The 21669-nt window shown below is 51.3% G+C and overlaps 1 protein-coding gene across 2 annotated transcripts in view; it reads left to right on the plus strand.

Annotated features, from left to right (window-relative positions):
* The first annotated feature begins 11410 nt into the window (after window positions 1-11410).
* The window catches only part of HSPA9 (heat shock protein family A (Hsp70) member 9), a 32679-nt gene continuing 22420 nt past the window's right edge, over window positions 11411-21669 (plus strand). For both annotated transcript variants that reach the window (XM_025206069.1, XM_006015725.3), the window contains exons 1-6: window positions 11411-11922; window positions 13329-13387; window positions 15134-15221; window positions 15313-15494; window positions 16372-16496; window positions 21531-21604. In XM_025206069.1, the coding sequence (XP_025061854.1) occupies window positions 11845-11922; window positions 13329-13387; window positions 15134-15221; window positions 15313-15494; window positions 16372-16496; window positions 21531-21604 (606 nt within the window). In that variant the 5' untranslated portion in view covers window positions 11411-11844. The remainder of the gene's footprint in view (window positions 11923-13328; window positions 13388-15133; window positions 15222-15312; window positions 15495-16371; window positions 16497-21530; window positions 21605-21669) is intronic.

The following is a 21669-nucleotide window of genomic DNA, read 5'->3' on the forward strand; positions in this document are numbered from 1 at the left end:
GGGCGGGCGCTGCCCCGCAGATGCCACCAGCAGTGGTAGTGGCAGTGGCGGCCAGCGGCAATCAGTGACCACTCACAGATGCCACCAGAGGTGTCAGCGGTGAGGGCGGAGGGGTATGGTGAGTGGCAACTGCCTGCAGGCACTGCTGGCAGCATTAGCAGTGCTTATGTCAGGGGGTGCACTGCCAATCTCACGGGGGAGCATGTGCACCTGCGTGCACCCCCTATGTGTCGCCAATACTGGGGTTTTTTCTGTTCCTCTGCTCTCCCAGGCTGGCCATTTGGGGATTTGCTGTCAGGGGTCACGTGCTCCCTGCATGGGCACTGGAGGGAGAGAGAGAGTGTGTGTGTGTGTAAGAGAGAGCAGGCTCCTGTGCAATGCAGGAGCTGCATGGGTAGCAGGGCTGGGGGGCAGGGGTCTGCGGGTTGGGAGCGAGTGGCACCAGCAGGGCTGGGGACCAGGGCAGGGGGCTGCAGGTTGGAAGTGAGTGGCACTGGGGGGCAGGGGGCTTTGGGTCAGGAGTGAGGGGTACTGGCAGGGCTGGGGGGCAGGGAATTGCAGGTCAGGACTGAAGGGCACCAGTAGGGCTGGCAGGGGGCAGGGGCTGCGGATCAGGAGTGAGGTGCACGGGGCACAGGACAGGTGACCGTGGGCTGGGTGTGCAGGGCACTGGCAGCACCTGGGGGTTGTGGGTCAGGAGTGAGGGGCACCAGCAAGGGGTGGGAGGCAGGGTACTGCTATTTGGGAGTGAGAGGCACTGGCTGGTGGAGGATGCGACTTGTCAGTGGGAGGCAACAGAATGGGCAGGGGCAGAGCACCGGCATGTCACTGCCCCCCACCCCCCAATCACATTCCCTCTGCCTTCTGACAGATGTCCTTTTTTTTGGACCTAGAAACATGGTAACCCTAGGCTAGATTCAGTTCTGCAAATCTGGAGAAATTCTTGAAGCCAATGGAAATACTGTGGTAACAAGCGTGGGACATATGTCTTCTCCCTTTGTGATAAATGGTTACCCCAAATCCATTTACACATTCCTGTCCTATTTCAAATAATTTATCAAGTCTCCCATTTTCTGTGATGCCCATGTTAAGCTGCAATTAATAATAGCCAACATACAATCTATGAACCCCTCGCTCACATGCAGCCTTATGTTCCTCTGATTGTCACTGCTGTCTTCCCAGCCCTTCTGTTGTCTGTGTTGTGTCCCTGATCCAGCAAACAGTTAAGTGTGATTAACTTCAAGCATGTAAATACATCCACTGACTTGAATGTTTTTCCCTTACTATGTACCATATATGTAACAGAGAGCCTGGGGCTCCCTGTTACTTTAAGATAATAGCAGCTCAGTTAGGGAGCAGCACAGGCTAAGCAGCAGCTGCAGGTCACCAGGGCAACAGGCTAATTGAGTAATTAGCAGGCACCTATAGGCAGTCAAGGGACCAAATATAGGCAGGGCCCTGGGAACATATAAGCTCAAGACTGGGTCATTATTTCCATCAAGGCATGGCAGAAGAGGTGGGATGGCACCCTAGGGGCAGAGCAGGCACAGTTGTGGAGCCACCAGGGGGCGACACATCCACCCTTGGGACCCCAACTTTGTTACACTATACAGTTGGTGCACTGCACAGTAAAGCAAATTACTGTGTAGTAAGCATCACTGTCTATGTGTACAGATGCTTACTGCACAGTAAGTTGCTTGACTCATGAATTAATTTGCTACCTGTAAATACAAGTAGCAAATTAACTCCTGAGTATTTATTGCACAGTAATGCTCATGCAGATGCTGACCAGCAGCAAATTTGCTCCCAGACAGCCCCACCACCAGGGGACCATCCTCAACCTAGCCCCAGGACCACGGGGCTGGGAGCTTCTCCAGCCTCAGGGCTGGAGCAGCTCTTTGCTTGGACCAGCCCCAGGTCCTTAAAAGCGTACCCCAGGCCACCCACAGCAGCCTGCCTGTGTCTGGTGCCCAGCACAGCATCACTGCACACCTATCTGTCCTGTGCTGTGCCCCTTCACTGGGCACTGCACGCACCTGCCCAGGCCTGCCAACACTGAGACTGCTGCCTGACGGCCCAGCGAGCTGTTGAGGGAGCCATTCCGGCATCCTGCCTGCAAAGGAGGATTAAGGTTTACTGGGGCCCTGGGCAAAAACAAAATTGGAGGCCCCTTCCCCCTGCCAGAGCTGGGCTCCAGCTTAGGGGAGGGGCCTCTTCTCCTGGTGCTGCAGCTGCCAAGGGTGGGCCTTCATGCTTCGTGGGGGAGGCTGGGTGGACCCGGCTGGCCTGGGGGTGGAGGGGCACATCCCTGCTTCCCCCACCCCCGACACACCTACCCCGCTTCCCCCCACAGCCGCCATAGCCAGAGCAGAGCCCAGAGGGACGAGGGCAGATCTGGGCTGCTTTATGCAGGCTCAGGGCTCTTCACTCTGCTGCTTTTGCCCTGGGGGCACTCTCACTTCCTGACGCACACGCACACTTTCCCTTGGCAGGATCTTCCCTACCCCCTCACCTCAACCAATTCCTCTGAGGATGCTTCTCCTCCTCACTGTGCTGTACCCCCAGTCCCAAGGTTTCCCTGGGAGGTGGCATGCAGGAGCAGTGGGAGCAGATCCTGGGACACGGGCACAGCAGCGGGGCACAGAGGCAGGAAGGTGTGTGCAGCAGTGGGGAACCATCCTCTCTCCCCCCCACGCCTCCTGGATGAGCCATCCATGGCTCTGTCTTGCTCCATGCCCCGGACCCAGGTCCCCAAGCCCCAGCTCCACTCCCTCCCTCCCTCACCATGGGGGCCTCTATCTGCCCACACACTCCTTCCCTCCTATTAGACTTACCTGTAGAGCACTGCCTGGCTGCGTTCCTGGCCACGCCTCAAGCCAGACCTCTTGCTGGCTAGACTGCTGCCTGTCAGCAAGATAAAACCTGTCATTGCCAAGGAAACCCAGGCATCTGGGAGCTCCTGGGCCCAGGCCCCACTGGCCTGTGCGTTAATCTTCCTATGCCTCCCCCATAGCAGATGCTGCCTTCTGGGGCCACAAATGGTCCCAGGAGGAGACTGTGGACCTTGTGGCAAGGCTGAGGTCCTCAGCCAGTTTGCATGGAGTGGGTGCTCTAATGTGCACATCTATGAGGACCTGGTATGCCACATGCGGGAACACAGGCACAACTGGTTGTTGCCACATAAAGGTCAAGGCCATGTGGGCACAGTGGGTCACCAGCACTGGCCGCAGTCGCCGGGTGGGGGCTGCCCACAAGTCCATACCCTTTATGCAGAAGCTGGACAACATCCTCGTGCCCTGCGACTCTGGCCAGAGCAATGCCGTGTACATGAGCACAGGTGGCCTGCCTGAGCCTCTAGTGTGGCCTGGCACCTTCGATAATGTGTCACCAGGGGAGGGCCCTCGGGCTGCCAGAAGCCCATCTCGGCATGGTCCCTGCCCCTGGCCTCGTTCAGCAGCTCCAGGAGCCCAGGCCAGCACCTGCCCTGTCAGCTCCAGACACATGGCCCTGCCCAGGAGGCAAAGTCAGTCATGGCATTGCTGACCTTCAGCAGCATTAGCTCCTTCCTGGAGGGGGCCTCTACCCGGGCAGCTGGACGTCATGCCTCTTCACCCCCAGACACAACTGGAAGCCACATGCCCTCACCCTCAGCAAGGACTGACTCAGGCTGCTGAGCACACCTGGCACACCTACCTGGTAAGCCCCACACTAGGGAGTGGCCCTCTCTGCCCCTGCCCCTGCCCTCCCTCCCCACTTGGTCTGGCCACACTCTCTTGGCACCCATGTTCCCACCCTTTGCCCCCTCCCCGCCACAGCACACAGGGAGGTGGAAGACAGTGCAAAACTTTATTGAGTAGTCTGTGCCCCTGCAGCAAGGTGAGCATGGGCCTCTCGCATGAGGAGGAACGTGTCATTGCCAGTTGTCCTTGTCTGTGGGGGGCACGGATGTATAGCACAGCCTCCAGGTGGCGACAGAGGTTGCAGGACAGCGTGGGCTTACCCTTCGTACCATCGAGGTTCAGAGTCCCACGCCAGGTTTGCAGGCTCACCTGGGGCACCATGGCGACCAGCAGCCACAGGGCATGTTGAGTCAGGCATCCCTTGGTCCATACAAACAGCTTCTCACAGCGTGCCTGGGACACTCTCAGTAGGGGCATGCTTGAGGCACAGAGCTGACGCAGAGGGGGGTTGGCCCCAGGGCACCTCTCTGGAGCGGCTGCCTCTGGGGAGGACAGGAGTGCCACCAGCTCTGTATCCCAGTCATCTGGGAGCCCCTTACCCCCCCCACCCCCAGGTGCTGTGGGCTTGATGGCAGTGCAGGAGACAGGATGGCCAGGAGGAGAATTGGGGGGGAGTCACTCTGGAGCCATGACAGCAGGTGCTGCCAAGAACCAGGCCTGTCCCAGCCTGGGAAGGGGGTGGAGAAGGCAGGATGCTGGCAGCCAGCACATAGCAGCCCAAATGCCCCTGCTGAGCAACCAAGGACGGGAGCTCAGCCAGCAGCTGCCTGTGCCAGGGCCTGCCAGGCCAACTTACCATGTTGTCCATGGGCACCCATGCACATATAACCCCCAATCTGAGACTGGGTAGGACACAGCCCCTTGGTATTGAACCTGTTGTCTCAGAAATGTTGCAAACCCTCACAAACAATCTCTTTCTTCTGGCTTTGTAGGACATGCAAGTACACATGGGGGAAAGGCACAAGTTGGTAGCCAGGATCACCATGTGTATGTGCCTCAGCCAGGGCCATGTGTATGTGCCAACTTTGGCAGCATAGGACCCAGGACCAGACCCGGCTGCTGGACTGCCTGATCACTGTGACCAAGGAGTGGCTGACAGACTTGCAGGCCTGGTGCATGGAGGACATCACCTGTGAGTGGGAGAGGGATGCACGCAAGGTGGCGAGGGACTGGGTGAACCAGTAGTTCCAGGATAGGCTCCTGGCCCTGGAGGAGAGGTACCTAGAGGCCCAGGAGCTCCAGGCTGCCGTGGTGGCCAGGACAGTGGAGGCCACGGTGGAGGACTGCTGGGTGCTGGACACTGTCTTGGCCCTGGTGGTTGCTTTCATGACACCCACTGCCCTGCCCCTGACCCTAGCTCTGCCTGCTCCCTAGCAGCCACCCACTGCCCAGCAGCAGGGCCTCTGTGAACCTGGGCTGAGGGGCAGTGGTGCCTCCACCAGCCAGGTGCCCCTGCCCCAGCTCCCACCCTGGGGGTCACCCAGACCCCACAGCTGGGCCCTGACCTGTCACTTACCCTGGCTCCATGTGGCCCCGGAGAAGGAGCTGTTTGCAGTGGGGCCAGTACTGCATGCAGGCCCTGCTGGCTTGGCCCACTGGCCACAGGAGGGGGAGCCAGTTGTACTGGCAGAGTAGCACCTGCTATCACCCCTGGAGATGTGGTCTGAAGCCAGGGTACTGGGCACCTGTCCCTGGGCTCTGCCCCCTAGGTGCCACCGCCCCACTGCCCCCCACCCTGGAAGGGCACACATATGGACATAGTCTGCATGGGGAAGAAGTTGCTTTATTGTTGATAGGTGGGGTGGTTGGTGGAGGGACTGTGTGGTTCGGAAGGGAGGGGAGGGACAGGGTCTGCTGTAGTGGAGGGAGGGGGCTCTGTGTTTGTGGAAGGGAATAAAGTGCTTTTCTGAGAACTGTCCACAGTGAGCATGGTGCTGGGGGGGCGTGGGGGGGGGGCTGGGATCTGGGGCTGGCCTTCCAGGCAACCTACAGTGGGGAGTGCAGGAGGAGCTTGTCAACCAGTCCCTCTTGCACCCAGTGCCCTGGCCCCCACTGGTGGGTGAGCAGCTCGCCCAGACCCTTGCCAGGGAGGGCCTTCCACTGTTGTTGCCACCACAGCTAATGTTCCTGGTGCCAGGTGTCCTACTCACACTGTACCTCCCCTGCCCAGGCCTCATGAAACAGCTCCTCCTGGGTCTGGCAGATGTTATGCAGCACACAGGCTGCAATGATGACCTGGGAACATTCGCCTCATTGACCTCAAGCCAGGTAGTGAGGGTGTGTCAGCATCCCTTCAGACAGCCAAAGGTGCACTCCACCAGCACACAGGTCTGGCTCAGGCACCAGTTGAAGTGTGCCTTGTATGGGTCCAGCTGGTCAGTGTAGGGCCGCATGAGCCAGAGGAGGACGGTGTAGGTAGGGTCCCCAGTGAGGAGGGGTATGACCTGCACCACACATAGCTGGAAGTCCAGTACCCGTGGCATGAAGCGCTTGCTCTCCACCAGGGCTGGAAGGAAGGAGTTGTGGAAGACATGGGCATTGTGGGCACTGCCCACCCAGCCAGCACTCACATTGGTAAAGGCACCATAGTGGTCAATGAAGGCCTGGAACATGGATAAGAAGCCTTGCCGGCTGTAGTAGGGGCAGTCACTGCAAGGCAGGCAGGTGACAGGGATGTGGATATGTTGGCTACAAATGTCCAACTCGGGATCCTTAAAATTCTGGTTTATTTGGCGGATTGAAATACTGTAGTGAGTTAAATCATAAACCTTGGGGCTGGTCCTTCCACACACACACACGCACACACAGTAGCAAGGTACAAGAGTCAGGTATACCTATCCCACAGGCGCTGGAGTCTGTCGTTGAAGCTTCTTTCAGCGTGGTGTTATCTTCCAGAAGGGGGTCGCCGGCTGGTCCTTCTGGCTGGACAGGTCAGGTGCTGGTCAAGTTGGAGATCAAGAGGGCGCCACTGAGGGTCACTTTTCACTGCCTTTTATCTGTCCTTGGCAGACTTTGGTGACTCCTCAGTTTTCAGGTTTGCCCAATCCAGGGGTCGTTGACCCTCGTGGGACTTCCCCCCTCGGTGGCTACTGGATGGCATCTGTCAGCCCCCAGGGGTCGTCCGCATGTACATGCAGGTTTGGGAGTCCGTTGATGAATTTTGAATAGGGCTCTGGAAGCAGTTGATTTGGAGTTATTCAGCCCAAAAGTTGGTCCCTGGCGTTGATTAACTCAGGCCAGGGCTTCTAGCCCTTGATCAGTGACGTTTAGAGATGTCCTGGTTGCTACATTGTCTTCTATTGAGTTCTTCCTTTGGTTGATCTGCAGTTTCCTTAGGTGTTAATTGCTGCCTGCTACCATGTTACACATTCAATCACTGATTCACTCGCTCTTTCAGGGGCCAGCCTGATACAGGGAAGGGCAGTTTGATTCCTGCCCTTGTTAACATTGTTACAATGTATAATTTACTTATGAAACTAAACACATTTAGTTAAAAGTTGAAAGGTGAGGAGTATAAAATATAAGCTACAAAAGTAATGCCATGGCACACAAATAGATAAAAATACCAAAATACACGGGGAGATACAAAATGCACACATACAAATTTCAAAACACAATTCCTTATCTTAAAGTGAAAGAAAGAGGAAGGAAGAAAAGGTAGAAGAGGAAAAACATATCCAAGGAGGGGAGAGCAACTTCAGGCAAGAGGAAAAGGGACTTTCTGCTACAGATTCTGTCTAGGTTTCCATACACTGTGGGAAGCCTAGGGTGCAGAACCCCACCTGAAGCACAGTGTGCCCCTGCACATCCTAGAAGACACTGTACACCTCCACGTCAGCCTTTCTGGCAGTTGCTCTGTCTACACTGAAGAGGTGGCCAACATGGCAGACATTGGCGTACGTAGCCAGCTTGACCAGAGCAATGGCCGGCCGGGTGTCTGCTGGGAGGGGCGGCTGCATGGTGGTGGCCTGCTGCTCCAGCTGTGGGTGGAGCTGGTCGAGGAGCTCCTGGAAGGTGGCCTGGGTCATGTGAAAGCATTCTAGCCACTGCTTGTCATCCCAGGTGGTCTGGAGGACGTGCAGCCACCAGTCTTGGCTGGCCAGGTAGGCCCACAGGCAGCAGGGCTAAAGGTCCAGGAGTACATGGACAATACCGGTGGTGACATTGGCATCAAAGCCGACTCGTGCGGGGTGCGGGGCAAATCAGCCTGTGCAGGGCCCCGTCCCCGCTCTGATCCCGTGTGCCACGGACCCAAACAAGGTGCCGATGGCATTGGCACCCTCAATGGGGGGGGGGGCAGGGCGGGGCAGAGTGGAGCGAGAGCTGGACACAACGCTGTCAACAGCAGTGTGGAGTCGCCATGGCCGTTCCGCCTAACTCCATGGGGCCTCCCAAAGCGCGGGACCCGGGGCGGTCACCCTGATTTGCCCCACCCCCCAGGGATGGCCCTGGTTGGCATCTGGGCAGCAGCACAGGGTCAGGCCAGCAGAAGCACAGTGGCTGGAGGCCTGGGACACTGTGTTGAGCCTGGCCTGGTGGATGTTCTATGTGAGGGGGCCACCAAGGACATGACTGACCTGGGCCAGGCAGCAATCACCACAGCAGGCCAGCATGGTAAGCAGGGTGATTAGCATGTGCCTGGGGCAGTGGACATTGCTGCCAGGGCCTGGGGGTGGAGCAGCCATGGTGAGGTGGGCACAGACTCCGGCGATAGAGCCGCTGCATTCTCACACAGTGCTCTGCAGACTGCTCCAGGAAGGTAAGTGGCCAAGGAGCAGCACACAGGACTGCCTGTTAAAGATGTCCACCAGTTGCAGGCAGCTGCGCCTGAAGCCTCCAGTTCTTCCTGACTGCTGCAGGGGCCCAGAGCAGGGCCAGGGGGGTGGGAGTAGACTGCTGCTAGGAGCAGCAAACCTACTCCCAAATGCATGCATGTATAGGCACCTGCTCAGGATGGGTTTACTCCAGATTAGACTAGAGCAAACTCAGCCCGCCGCATTTGCACTTGAAGACATGCCCAAAGTGTAGCAGGCTGAGAATGAGGACCCAGTTTTAAGACGGATCTCTAATCACATAGAACAAAGGCTAGTGTCTTATTTTTACATTTGTATCCTTGATACATGGGTAAAGCTTGACTGCATATTATGTTTGATCAATCAGTGTCTTGAACTTCATTGCAGTGAGTAGGGAAGTGATTGAAGTGCAGCTTTGACAGCTGCACCTCTGCACCCATCCATACCAGGGCAGCTGAAGCAATGCTTTTATAACATACACATAGGAGCTCCAGAACAATAGTCACCGTCGAATTGTCACAGACAGGAAAAAATTACCATGGAGAAGCTAATGCATAGCTCCCTGCAGAACTTGTCACATTTGTCTACTGATTTAAGCTGCCTCAGCAATGACAGATGCTTTATACAGATTTGTTTTATTGAAGACTGCATGTAGCCCTCTTGGTTTTGCCTGGTACAGGGGAGCCTGCTTAAGACAGATGCAGAATGAACTGACAAGATGTTTCCCAAAACAAAGTGAATATGGCTTAAGCCTCATAGAAAGTCCGTAAGACCCAATCCTTTTTCCTCTGAAGGCAATAAAAGTTTTGCTGCGGGAGCAGCACCAGACCCTGCGGAGAATATTTCTGTGGATTCTCTCTCCTCACTAGCAGACTCCATTATTTTAGGATTACACTGCTAAGAAAACCCGGCTCCTCAAAGCCCATGCTAATTAACATAAAGCCAGTTACTGGCATTCACAAACAGCCGTCCCTTTGTCCATTTCTGTACCATTGCATTCTGGGACCCAGGGTTCACTGCATAGATCCTTCATGAGAGGCTTGTACAGAAACATGCAAGGTACTCTGGGTCTAGACAGGCAATCTTGGAGATCATAGACATGCCAAAATCCCCAGGGCATCACACAATGACCCCCAAAATAGAATAGTAGTCCTAGTTTCTGGCCTTTGCTCCTCCTGCCAGCTGCTCAGAGGTTCTATACCCCCTACAACTGCTCAGCTCCAGGAACAGCAGATATAAAATAGTTCTGCAAGATGCATTCTTCACAACATCCGAAATGAGGGCAAATTGAGAGCCCTGGGCATCTTTCAGGCAGGCTCAGTTTCTTACAGAATGGGTCACCACCTGCCCGGGTGCTTTTCTGGAGTGTTTTAACATATTTGCAATTAAGTCCAAGGCACTGATTAATCTCCTTTCTAGCCCTTGTTTTGGCAGGAGGACAAATGCTCATAGGCTTCACAGAAGAAGTGTGGCTTAAGGAGGAACAGGAAGGAGAGGTGGATATGTGGCAGACCGGGTCAGGAAGGACACTGACTAGACAAGGATTTGAATGCAAAATGTTTGAGGTCTGAGAAGGGGTTGCATGGGAGCAGGGTTGAGGATGAGAACAAGGCAGAGGGAAATGGGTGTAGCTGTGGCAGTCTAAAGAGGTAGGTGAAGGGAATACAAATAAAAAATTCTGCACTCAGTGGGGCTAACAATTGACTTGCAATACTTCATTAAAGAAGTACTCATTAGGCCTTGAGTCCAGCACTGTTGTAGGGCCCTGTTTGGAAACTGAAACACGTGCCCTGACTTTTCAGGAATGTGCTGCTTGGCTAAAATCAATAGACTCTGAAATATTAAACAAACCAGTGTTTTGTAGTGTTTTGGTAGACTTGATGAAGAATGCCTTGCACTTGAAAACTTGTCTAACTATGGAGTAGGTCCAGTAAAAGATACCATCCACAAAAATCCTTGCCTCTAAACATACCACTGCCCGGAAAGTTGCCGAAGGACATTTCAGCTTCTTCTCTTTTGCCAGCACTCGGAGAAAATGTTTCATCCCTGATATTGTTCAAGTTTCCTACTTCATTTGTTATAACAGCACCCCCAGAGGATACTGAAAGGTATTTGCCTGCTGCGCTCTCGATGGCATTGTGTGCTGTTAAGTGTGAGCCAAGAATTAACAGCTCATTTTCTGCAGGACCGGAAAGCCATTTTTTCTTGCGTCGACTCTGCAGATGAAAAGAAAACAGGGACTGTTGCAGACTAAGCTAGAGGACAGCTCCCTCTGAGTGTGCTTTTGCTTAATTGCAGCCTTGCCAATACTTGAAAGTTATGTGTCAGTTATTTGAATTAAGTCCTTTTTCATACTGGTCACGATTCGTGGGACAAGTCTGAAGGAAAGGCAGCTTAACATGGCTGCGTGCTGCCCCCCTCTGGTTAGTGAGGACGGCTCACAACGTATCCGCGCACGCGGGTGCACCTCGGTAGGAAATGGAAGGTGGCCCGTGTCTGCGTGCACGACGGACACGGACTGGCCGCTGGGAAGGGCTCCTGCCCGCAGACACGCGGGGCCTTTCCAATTCGGACTCCCAGTCGTGTGAAACGCCCCAGCTATCCTGGAGCGGGAAGGCCGCGGCTCGGAGCAAGATCCGGGGCTGCGGGCCTCGCTGCGGCGCTGACGCGCTACCCGGCCCCCGGCACGTCCCTTGGGCCGGAAGTAGGGCGTCACTCCCGCCCCACCGGCACCCTCTCCCCCTCGTGACGCTGACTCAGCCGCCCAGCGCGCACGCGCGTTGGCTCCACCCCGGCGCAGGCGCCCTGCACTCGGCGCACGTGGGCGCCCCCGGCCTTGTATCGGCGCGTGCGCAGTAGGGCCAACGGGAACAGCCCTGTCTTTGCCTCGCTTGCGCATGTGCGAGGCGGGGAGGGTGGTGCTTGCACCCAAGCGGCGCAGGCGCAATGCGCCCGCTCTGACGCAAGACAGCTGCCTGCGCTGCAGCCTGTCCGACCTTGAGGCCGCATTTTCACTTAGGACCCCGGCTGCCCTAGCAGCGCCTGTGCGGAAAGCTGCTCGCGGATCAGTGAGACGGAGGGGGTCTCGCCCACAACAAGGGGCAACAGGCCGGGGGAGGCGGCGCTCGGTGCTTCTGCGGGGCGTTTGTTGCGGGCCAGGGGCGGAGGGGCTGCTTTGCCATCGGGCGTTTGGCAAAGGCAGCCCGCCGGGTCCTGCCCCTTCCCCACGTGAGAGGAGGTTCTAGAAGAGCCGCCCGCCGCTGCCGCCGCACTCGTCTTCCTTCTCCTTCTCTTCGACCGCCGCCATCGCCATGCTGAGCGCCCGCCGCGCCGTCTCCCGCCTCCACCTGCTGTTGCTGCCGGGCCCTACGCCCCCCGGCCTCTCCCAGGTACGCGGCCTTCACGGGGGAGGGGCAGGGCCGCGCTGCGCGAGGGGCCGGGCCGGACTCTGCGGGGCCGGGACCTGCCTTGCCTCCCCGCGACCTTGCTGGAGCCGCTCCATCTCCCTGCCTCCCTCTGAGGGGCCGCCTTCGGGGCAGGATTGCCCCGCGCCCGGGGTGAGGGAGCCCCGGAGTCTGGGCCCAGGCCGCAGCCCTGGCAGAGTTGCGATTCTCGCCGGCAGCCGAAGGGTGGAGGCTCTACGAGGGGAAAAGCACGTGGCCGAGGGTGGATGGGGCTTGTCCTCCCAGGGCCGAGCTGCTGTCCGGGCCTGCGTGCGCGGAGGAGTCTGGTTTGGTCCCGAGTGGGTGCGCGGCGGTCGATGCCCGACAGCCGAGTCGCTTGATGCCTCTTTGTTTTTCCTGGTCCCTCGCGCTTGCAGCAATAGGGCAGGGAGCCTTGGAGGAGATGCTCTTAAATCCAGAGAAGTGAGGGTGTTGACTGGTAGCACCTGCAGGCTCCTTTCTGTGGTTGAAGCAGTTCCCTTAAAAGTAAATGAAGTATTCTCTCAGTAGTAAAGAGAGTTGTATCTGGCTTCGTAATGAAGGTCCTGAATAAGGAAACTAAAATGCTTCAGCACAGACAGACAAAATATTATGTCCACTTTGTGGCAGGGGAAGCTGCAGAACACAAACCTTAAACAATTTAAAGTTAGTAATTGTTTCACTAGAGGCTGTTTTCACTGATTTTAACCGCAACTTAATTCATTATTTTGTACGCCCAAAATGCTGTGATAGATCCTGCCTACTGCCTTTCCTTCCTCACCTCGAGACCAGGTAGATGTTAAATAAGGGGAACCTCTGTTCCCTGAACACATTACGTGAAGACAGTCCTTTGTTTCCACTCATAAGGATGTCCACTCAAATGCTAAAAGTGAATAATGTGTCCCATCCTTTGAACCCAGTTCACGAAGTGAACTGAAGGATTGTTGGTAGTGAGTCTAATAATGCTTCTGAAAAAAAAAATCAGCAAAATCAGTTAATATTTCTTTTGCTGTTATGGGATGCTGATATATTTTTAGCAAGTTTCCCATAATTTATGTCCGGCCCTAGCAAGGATCAACTGAGCAAATTTGCCAGTCCAGGGTAACATAGGTCCCTTTCCATACTAATTAACAAAAACAAAAAAGATTAGGTCAATACTTCTTGTTCTGTGGATATATGATGTTAGAGTGAAATTGTCCTTGGTTTCCCTTGGTTTAAAAAAAATAAAATTAAAGATTAAATGCAAAGTTAGTTGGATTAAAGATATTTCAACTTCTATTATATGGTAACATTGTTTTGTTTTTAAAATACTAGATGTGATCATCAGAAACAAAATTAAGCTCTTACAATTCTACCATGATTTTATTTTATAGGCATTCTGGAACAGTCTCAGTCAGAATGTCCTCAGAAGAGTATCACATAGACAATATGCGTAAGTATTCCCTTTTTTTAGTAATGAAAAAAAAGAAACTGGAAAAAGCCTCAAGCTTGATGCATAAATGGACGTACTCTAATAGTCTCAGTCAGATGTATGTATAGGTAGCTCAAAAAAACCTGCCAAGACTTCACAAAATTGCAGTTGCTGGCACTGAAAAATATGAAGCTTAACATTTTTTTTTCTGTACATGTAAGTTTTTACATCTTAAGGTTCTGAACAAAAACCTATTTGAGCACAAAGAGTTATTAAATGAAGTAGAACAATAATCTATCAGTTTGTCTCATTGGAATCAATAATGATTGATTTACACTGAAGATTAAACAAATAAGTTTTGTTTAATGAAAGCCATGCATTTTGACCCTAATAGTTAAAAGGGTTGCAAACTGAGATTGTCAGTAAAGTGAATTGTACGTAATGGTGTATGTACTAATGTGTAAAACCTCCCTATATATGCTCACTGCAGTTGAATAAATCAGTCTAGTAATCACTGACAGCATGTTGTCAAGTGCTTTCTTCCTTGACTCCACATTATCTGTGTTTGTATATGGACTCAGAAGGCCTTGCTGCAAAGGAAATTTAAATTCTAATGGAGAATTGACAACACCTTATTATAAAGGATGAAAAAACCTTCACTAAATTAGATTAAACATGTTCAATACCTCTCTAATCACAATCTCCCTAGAATTAACTTCCTTCAGAAATACTACTCCTATTACGAACCATCAGAGTTTAAATGTTTGTGCGTATTATTTCAAAAAGAAAGCTAGCTGTTGCTCCTAATATTCCAGGCCCAGGGTAATCACAAAGCCTGAGTTGATCCTTTTATCTGTGGGGTACACTTTTTGCCCTACTTAATGTTGCCTAGTAAACAGAAATGGGCCTTTTTATAGCATTTTATCTTCAGGCAGTTGCTTCTAAAGCATGTTGCAGCTCATTTGATACCACAGCCTCCCAGTTTATTTTACTTTTATCACCCCCATTGAGTTCTAATATTAACCATATACCTTTCAAGGGTGCTGCAGGATGCCATGCAGTGTTAGTCCTGTTAGGTGTCTAAACATCATTCACAAAGATAAACCCAGAGATTGCAAATAGGAATCCATAGTGTTGAAAATCATCTGACCGATAGCCTTTCTGAGTTCTTTGCAACAGAAGAAGAGTTTTCTTCATTTTTGGCAGTTAAAAAAATGAGTAAAAACTAAGACCTGGCATTTTCTGAAAGGTGCCTTTAGTCTAAAAAGGTTGAAGACTATTCCCCAAAACCAGTGGTTTTCTGCATCGGAATTTGTAATCAAAACTAGGTGCATGATTGACTGTAAAAAGTTTTGAATAGAAAGCAAAGTGATCAGTTTTCTACTTCAGAACAATATTACTTCAATGTACTTCAATTAGCAGAAGTAAGGCCTTGCACATGAAATGTTTGGGGAGAGTAGAACTGTCTTGATGTCTGTTTTAGAGACGGGCTCACTGGTGTAGACTCCTAATGTTTAAAGTGAGGTGCTAGGAATTGGTGAAGACCAGTATATTTAACCACAGAATAAAGAAATAAAATAGGGATTGGATGTATTACAAGTCAGAAATGACCAGATCTAATACAGAACCGTGTAGTATAGCTTTATTTTTTCACCTGCCAGTAGAAGTGACTCCTTCGCCCTCCCATCTCTAGTGTAGGATGTTTTTTGGCGTTCTCAGTCTTCGCTGGCAATAAGCCCTAACCTTTATCTTAAATATTCTTTGCAGCTCAGAAGCAATCAAGGGTGCCGTTATTGGCATTGATTTGGGCACAACTAACTCTTGTGTGGCAGTTATGGAAGGAAAACAAGCAAAGGCAAGTTACTACCAACTACTAGCGCAAATCAGGATTTCCACTGTTGCGGACCATTTTTCTTAGTTACAGCCTGTCGCTTTTTCTTATTTAGGTGCTAGAAAATGCTGAAGGTGCCAGAACAACCCCTTCTGTTATAGCATTTACAACTGATGGTGAGCGATTGGTTGGGATGCCAGCTAAACGGCAGGCAGTCACTAACCCACACAATACGTTCTATGCTACCAAGCGTCTCATTGGGAGGCGCTATGATGATCCTGAAGTAAAAAAAGATATGTAAGTAAAATACCCATTTCCTCTTTCTGAACAGAGTCTGCAGGGTGTAGCAAATACATGATCTCAGCCATAATTAATCTAGGTGGTAGAAAAGTGCTGTTTGTACCTAGTGGCACTTGGAATGTGTGCTTCGTGATGTGTGGGCTAATCGCTCATGTTCCCTAAAAATGTATCCAGATTTCACTTAATTTATTACTGACCATTTTTAGGTCTTCAGAGGCAAAATCATGAATGTAACTAGGTGTTTATGGTGGACCTGGTGCTTGAACTACATGTGGCACAAGGGGTTGATCCAGGGTATGTGCTACCAGACTCACCCTGGATGCTGGCTCCTGGGGCCGGTCTGGATTGGGCCCACAGACTGGCCCCACACACAAAGGGAAAGTGGACAGGAGAGTATGAAGCTTAATGGACAGAGAGATTGGGCTGTATATTTGAAGTATTAGGACAGAGAGAATGAGGCAGATATCAAGCTGCACTGGCACAGGTAGTGTCCCAATTATCTGTTTTAGATTTGAGTAAATACTTCTATCTGGAAGCTACCAGACAGTGACAATTCATTTATTAGGGAGGGGGCAAAGGAGCAAGTCAGTTGACCCTGAACTTAACCAATGACGTTGGCTTAAGCTGGTGTCAGCATGTTAGTCCAGCCAACTTTGCTTAGTATTGTCCTTTCTTTGCACTAGTTGGGATCTAGAATGTTAGTAAATGACATAGTAATTGCACCATTAAAACTGAGGCTGAATACAGGATGTTTTACTTTAAAATCCTGCAGCAGCTAAAATTTGCCTGTCTCAGGTTAATAATATAGGGGTGTATAATATATTCAGTATCAGTTATACAGCATTGTTTAAGCTGTGAAATTCTTGTTTTGCAGTAAAAATGTTCCTTTTAAAATTGTCCGTGCGTCCAATGGTGATGCCTGGGTAGAGGCTCATGGGAAACTGTATTCTCCAAGCCAGATTGGTGCCTTTGTGTTAGTGAAGATGAAGGAAACTGCAGGTTTGTATGATGAAATGCAAGAGCATTTGATTTGTTTGAACACAACTATAACCGCAGTATTGGTAGTAGGAGCTTGGCAAATCTGTTGTACGATCACAGTAATTTCCCTCGTGTAGATGCTTGCTGATTCCATGGTCTGTAGTGGATTAGGTTATGTGGGGATAAGTTATTATAGCTTAATGGAGAATGAAAGGCCCTTAATTTCATATTGACCCAGTCAAGGTGTATGCTGTACTAGAACTGAGGTAAAGCATATTACTGAAGCTGAGTACAGCAGTTAAGTAGTTCAGTTAGGTATATGCAGGGGTTCCTCACTCAGTGCACTGTTCTGAAGCTCTCACTTGAAGTTTCTCTCAGTATGCAGATATTTGAAATTAGACAAATCTATCTGGAATGGTATGTCTGTCTCTTCAGTGCATTTTTTTTTTTTCTTGCAACCCAACTCCCAGGACCCTGTGTTCATGCCATATTTCAGTGGCTGCTGGGTAGGTTGGGCTCTGGGTACTCAGCAATTACTTAGCTTCCAATTCTAGAAGGGTTAAATGCCCTTAATTTATATAATGTTTTAGCTCCCTATTCAGGCTCATTGCTGTACAAGTTGAGCTCTGCCAGGTCACCTTACATGGCAGCCATGCTTCCTGAATGACTTTTGAGGGCTGGTTCTTCTCTGGCTGGCAGATGTTCTAAATGGTCCTTGTTCATGGCTTGAGGCTCTCCTGCCTAGCTAGTGTGGAGCTCTGTCAGAGAAAGGTGGGATGATCAGTTTAGTAGACTTCCTCAATTACTATCATTATCTCAAGGTAAACCCGCATGGACGGCGATACAGTGCAGTGAGACAGTGTGATAATTTTACATCTAGTCTAGGATTGGTGACTTCTGATCAGCAGTTTGGGTTTTAAAGCGTTCATGTACCCCATCATAAAGGCTGCTTGCAGACATTAAAAAAACCCCAGTGCTTTATTTTAAACTCTGCATGCTCCCAAGCGAGTCCAGCAAATGTCCAGATGAGGCAGCACCTTAATTGGACCCGGCTCACCTGATGTCTTTATAGATCGGGTGCGTTAGTGGGACTCTCGGCACTTCTCTTTAATAGCTGATTGATTTAGCTTTATATAGAAGTGCCAAAAAGCCCCACTGAAGTGCCTGATCTATACAGATGCTATGGAGGTGGGTCAAAGTAACATGCTGCTGCTTCCAGTAAAGTGTGGTGGTGTTTTTTGTTGTTGTTGCTTGGTTTTCTTTTTTATATTTGCAAGCAGTCAAAGTGTTCAGCAAGGTGAGACAGTAGGCATGTGTTGTATTTGCATGCAAATACACACAACCTTATGGTTGAATTGTTAACTGCCAAGGTCTAGTAAACACAGGCTGGAAGGTGCGGGTGCTTGAACAGATTCACTACAAGGTCCTGATCACCTCCAGGTTTTGGGAACAGTATTGTTTGGCTTTGTAGAGGAGCCCTCTTCTACATTGGTCTGCTCACACTATAGTCAGCACAAAGGCTGTATAAATTACGCTTGAAAGTGAGGAAATACTCTGAGAGCAAAGCAAATAGTTAGGCATTGGAACACATGTAGAGTGGTTGTGGAATCTCCATCCTTGGAAGTTTTTCAGGAGCACATTAGATGAGCACTTGAGTAAGATGGTTTGCATAGGGATGATCCTGTCTTGAGCAGAGGGGTTGGACTAGATGACTTCCTGAGGTCCCTTCCAGCCATTAATGTGATTCAGTTAAAATAATGTTCATAGGTTGAGAGCCTTTGAGATGAGCAGTATCCCTCCAAAGACTTAAATAGCTTAAAGTATGCATTTAGTGATGGAGTATGGAATGACTTCCATGTGAGGAGAGACTAAACAGGCTAAGACATTTTAGCTTAGAAAAGAAATGATTAGGACATTGGGGAAGTGTTACAAGCTTAAAATATGATAGTGCAGAGAAAATACATATAGGTTTGTTGTTTACAATCTCTTTAAAATATTAGAACTAGGGATTATATGATAAAACCCTTAGAGTAAATTTTAGACCGACAAGAGGAAGTTTTTTCATGCAGTGTATAATAAATTTGTGGAACGTGTTGCCATGGGTTGTTGTGGATCGGTTCAAAAGGGGATTGGACAAGGTCATGTAGGAAAGGTCCATCAGCAGGTACAGGTTTCCCTCGATTTATGTGGGTTCTTTATATGTTAACTCGCTCTTATGCAGTGAGCATATTTAGACCCATAATTCGTTATATGCAAGGTAAATTCGCTCTTTTAATGTGATCAGTATAGACTCCTGCCCCCCTCCCCCCACACACACACGCGCACTAACACAAGTAGGTAAGTGTGGGGGGAGGGGAAAGGGCTCTGGCTCCACTCTCACCCCAGCCCTGGCTGCAGCGACCCCGGGAGTGGCCGACACCAGCTGCCTGCAGCTGCTGAGCTGCACCATGCTCCACCTGTTTCTTCTTCTTCCCCCTGTGCCTGGGCTCTGCTTCTCTGCACCCACCTCTGTTCCTGGGCTGGACTGTGCTGTGCCCTGGTGCAGGTAGCTGGTGTCAGCTGCTCCCAGGGCCACTCCAGCACAGGCTGGGGTGAGTGTGGACAAGCAGAGCCCCAGGCAATGTGTGGCGCGGCACGGCACTCACCCTGGCCCCAGGAGCAGCCGACACCAGCTGCCTCCGGCTGCACCGTGCCCCAAACCCCCCCGGGGCTCTGCCTGTCCTAACTCGCCCCAGTTTATGCTACAGCAGCCCTGGGAGCAGCCAAAGCCAGCAACCTGTAGCCTCTGGGCCACACCGTGCCCTGGTGCAGACAGCTGCTCCCAGGGCTGCTCCAACATGGGCTGGGGTGAGTGCAGACAAGCAGAGCCCTGGGCGGCGCAGGGCACAGCACTCACCCCAGCTGCTTGCACCAGGGCATGGTACAGCCCAGTGGCTATAGGCAGCTGGCATCAGCTGCTCCTTGGGCTGCTGCAGCAGGGGCTGCGGTGAGGACAGGCAGAGCCCTGGTGGGTTCAGGGCACAGTACAGCCCAGCTGCTACAGGCAGCTGGTGTCAGCCTTTCCTGGGGCTGGGGTAAGTGCTGTGCCCCATGCTGCCTGGAGCTTCACTTGTCCACACTCACCCCAGCTGGTGCTGGAGCAGCCCTGGAAGCAGCTGACACCAGCTGCCTGCACCAGGGCATGGCACAACCTAGGAGCAGAGGTGAGTGCAGACAAGCGGAGCCTGGGCACAGGGGAGTCCCAGCCTCATTCCTTCCCTTCTTCCCTCACCGCCATGGGAACCTATCCCGATTTATTACATTGTAAAGTGGGTTCACTTTATGTGAGTTCCATTTATGTGCCGTTCTCTGGGAATTCATGTACCTCATAAATTGAGGGAAACCTGCATTGAACATAATAGCAGTGAAGTTTCTGAATCAAAACTTCATAAACCTCTGAATGGTAGAAGCTGTGGTAGGACAGGACAAGGGGTGGAGAATCCTGGACATGCCCTGTTCATCCTCTCCCCATGCATCTACACTTCCTTTGTGTGAGAGAGGACATTAGCTTACATGGCAGTTGCATTCTTTATGATGCTCTTTTCTTTTTTTGTATCTAAAACTGGCTGTGTTTAAGAAGTTGTCAGAAAAATTATATTTTCTAATTAACTATAAATTACTTTTTATTTGCAAACATCAGTAGTGTATAAATTGCTGTGGAAAATATTTATATGGGACAAAAGCATCATAAAAATGAGACCACATGAATAAGCAGCATAATCTTAATAAAACACATTGAAAACAAAAACATAGTCAGTCTTGTTTTCCACCCCCTCCATAAAAGCAAATCAGGCAGTAAACATCTTGGATAAATTTGTAATAAATTTCTTTGCTAGTAGACTGCACAGAATGTTTTGCTGTGCTCTGCTGTTGGGAGGGGGGTGTGGCCTGAGTTTCTTCTGTGTCACCACAGTGTGAAAACCTTTGGGACGTGGTGATGTAGGAGGGATGGTTACTAGGCCTGTGTGAAGCAGCTGGTATTCGGTCTGGATTCGGCTGATTTGGGAGACAGTGATTTGAATCACTGTCCCGAATCGAATCGGCTGCTGAATCTCTGAATCAGCCAGCCCCACCCTTCCTCTTCCGCCTGGCCATGGCTAACCTGCCTGCCTTAGCTCCCAGCACTTTTAAAAAAGAAAACTGACTCAGCGGGTACTGCCGGGTGGGAGAGTGATCCCTGCTGCCCCATGCTGCATAGGGGGCTCTGCCTGAGCCTCCTGACCCCAGCCCACCCACGGGTGCCCCACCCAGGCCAGCTTCGGCCCTTTAAGAAAAAAAAAAAACACGAGAAAACCCGTGGAATCTCCGCTCCTGCTGGGGGGGAGGAGGGGGCGGTGATCCTTGATGCCCTGCACCACGTGGGGGGCTCTTCCATGAACCCCTGAGGCTACACCAGGAGTGGAGAGTCCCAGGGCTTTTCTCCATTGTTTTTTTTTCTTAAAGGGCCGAAGCTGGCCTGGGTGGGGTACCTGTGGGGGGGCTGGGGGAGTGATGGGGGAGGTCAGGGGGGCTTATGCCAAGCCCTCCCCATACAGTAGGGGCAGTGGGGATTGCCTTCCTGCCTGGCAGCACCAGGTGAGCACTCAGGCTTTTTTTTTTTTTTTTAGTACCAGGAGCTAGAACGGGCAGGGCAACCATGGCAGGTTGGGGGAGCTGGCAGGGGTTCTCCCATGGTCCCCTCCCCACTCCCCTGCCCCCTACTTACCAGCCCAACTCCGAGTCCAGCTGCAGGTCCCTGCTGCAGCCACCAGGGACTGCCCAAATCATCAAAGCTCTCTGAATCTTTTCCGAAGATTCAGAGAACTTTGAATTGATTGGGACCTTTTAATTGGTCCCCTGATTCAACTCGGAGATTCGGCCGCCGAATTGGGCTGAATCTCCACCCGAAGCTTCACGCAGCCTTATTGGTTACAACCCCCAGGATGAAAACTTTGTATTCGTAGGTGAGGGAGTAAAAAGCAAATACAAAATATAAACAAAAATAGAATACTAGAATAACTTGGCATTCTCTTTCAGAAAACTACCTGGGACACTCGGCAAGAAATGCTGTTATCACAGTCCCTGCTTATTTCAATGATTCTCAGAGGCAGGTAGGTTCACAAGCTCTTTGTATAGTGTCATCCTCTAAGCAGAGGCTTAAACTTCTCTCTGTCTA

This window comes from Alligator sinensis, unplaced genomic scaffold (genome assembly GCF_000455745.1).
Source record: "Alligator sinensis unplaced genomic scaffold, ASM45574v1 scaffold156_1, whole genome shotgun sequence".
Taxonomy (NCBI): domain Eukaryota; kingdom Metazoa; phylum Chordata; order Crocodylia; family Alligatoridae; genus Alligator; species Alligator sinensis.